The sequence below is a fragment of the Austrofundulus limnaeus genome, unplaced genomic scaffold (genome assembly GCF_001266775.1).
Source record: "Austrofundulus limnaeus strain Quisiro unplaced genomic scaffold, Austrofundulus_limnaeus-1.0 Scaffold165, whole genome shotgun sequence".
Taxonomy (NCBI): Eukaryota; Metazoa; Chordata; class Actinopteri; order Cyprinodontiformes; family Rivulidae; genus Austrofundulus; species Austrofundulus limnaeus.
This window is the reverse complement of record NW_013952567.1, coordinates 369,489-371,049: the sequence shown is the minus strand read 5'-3', so window position 1 is coordinate 371,049 and position 1,561 is coordinate 369,489. Positions and strand designations below refer to the sequence as shown.

The 1,561-nt window shown below is 35.5% G+C and overlaps 1 protein-coding gene across 1 annotated transcript in view; it reads right to left on the bottom strand.

Annotated features, from left to right (window-relative positions):
• Positions 1-139: 139 nt before the first annotated feature.
• Positions 140-1,561, bottom strand: part of bcl3 (BCL3 transcription coactivator) — a 22,218-nt gene continuing 20,796 nt past the window's right edge. The window contains exons 8-9 of the mRNA XM_014017278.1: positions 1,098-1,197; positions 140-1,011 (exon numbers count right to left, since the gene is read on the bottom strand). Of these exons, the coding sequence (XP_013872732.1) occupies positions 896-1,011; positions 1,098-1,197 (216 nt within the window). The 3' untranslated portion in view covers positions 140-895. The remainder of the gene's footprint in view (positions 1,012-1,097; positions 1,198-1,561) is intronic.

The window sequence follows — 1,561 nt, the reverse complement described above, 5'->3', positions numbered from 1 at the left end:
GATAGAAAGTGATTAAAAACAACATTTTCCTTTTGATAATTCCCTAAAAACTTATTTTATATTTCTTGAAAACAATAAAGTTTAACAAAAAAAATAGAATTTATATCAAGGCAACCCGACCCCAAAGAAATGGATAAAATGCATACAAATATATATTTATTTGTGCTTTTTGAAACACAGTGGGAACAATGAGGATGAGCAGTCTTTATATAAACATACCTCTTGTGACAATAACACATTCAAACAAGCACACTAATACAGTACCATTCATTACAAGATTCTTTAAATATAACGAGAGGGATTTTGACTCATCAGAGTATCAATAGGAGTATTTACAAAAAATATATAAAATACTGGAAGCAGTAATTAAATTTTGACTGTCCTTGTACCCTTGTGATGAAGACAATTTAAATGTCCAGTGTTCAAGTAAGGTCAGGAATGTTTCTTGCATATACACCCTCATTTCCTCCGACAGTGTATACAGTACCAGTAATGAAGGTAAAGTGGCAAACTCATATTTCATTGAGATCTGTTATGTTATTTACAGATATGTACAAGTAATCTCATAAAAGTCTTTTACAATTTGCTTTGTTTACATTTAATAGCATATGTACAATTTGATGCTGACATTCTTAAGGAAAAATCCATCCAATCGCTACAGATGCTTGTCTCTCCATATTTTTTTCTTCAAAACAAAAGAGTTCAGAACAGCAGCTGTACAGTTAGACATGCCGCAGGACCAAGCCTGAGGGGTGCCGCCAGCCCCACAGTTCAGTTCAATCTGCTGCGTGTTTTGGTCTGCTCTCTTTTTGGGTCAGTCTTCTTATAAATGTCTTGAGTTTGATGCTTAGCGGTGAGGAGGTAGTTTCTAATTTCACCAGAGAATGACAGAGAGTTAGTAAAATGCAAACGGTGCAGCTGGAGTGTCCGGAGAATGGGCAGCACTACGATAAAGACTGTGTGGCGTTGTTGAAGGTGACGACCCATGACTTTGGCTTGATGATGGTGACCCTAAAGAAAATGGTTACAAATGAAGAACTTATTTTTGTGCACAAGACTGTGTTTAGTTGTGTGTGAACTTCTGTGAATGTTCTCACCATTTTCCATATAGCTGCTTCGATGAGGTGAAACCGACATGCTGTATTGATCTTGAGCTCTGATCTGTTTGGAGCCTCTTCCACGTAACACATCTGATATCTAAAAAAAAATCACAATCGATTTTTGGGGAAAAAAAGATTGTCTTTACAATGTGTTTTATTAGACCTTCTATTTATCAAGATAATACTGGTATGGGCAAAAATAAACCATTTTCATTTGGCCTCTAGAGGGAGCAATACGTTCATAACCTTCTASTTCTGATTGTTTCTTTCTGGTGTCCCAATCTGAGCTGTCATTAGGTTTTGCAATTGATTGTATTTGTTTTGATGTAATTTTGGCAAGTGAATGGGATTTTCCATCCTAAGATCATTCTGTGCAATGAAAGTTTGAACTATCATAATGTAGTCATATACAGATGGGATTTCCTGCTTTCCTAAATGGAATATTCTTCAAACAATAATGC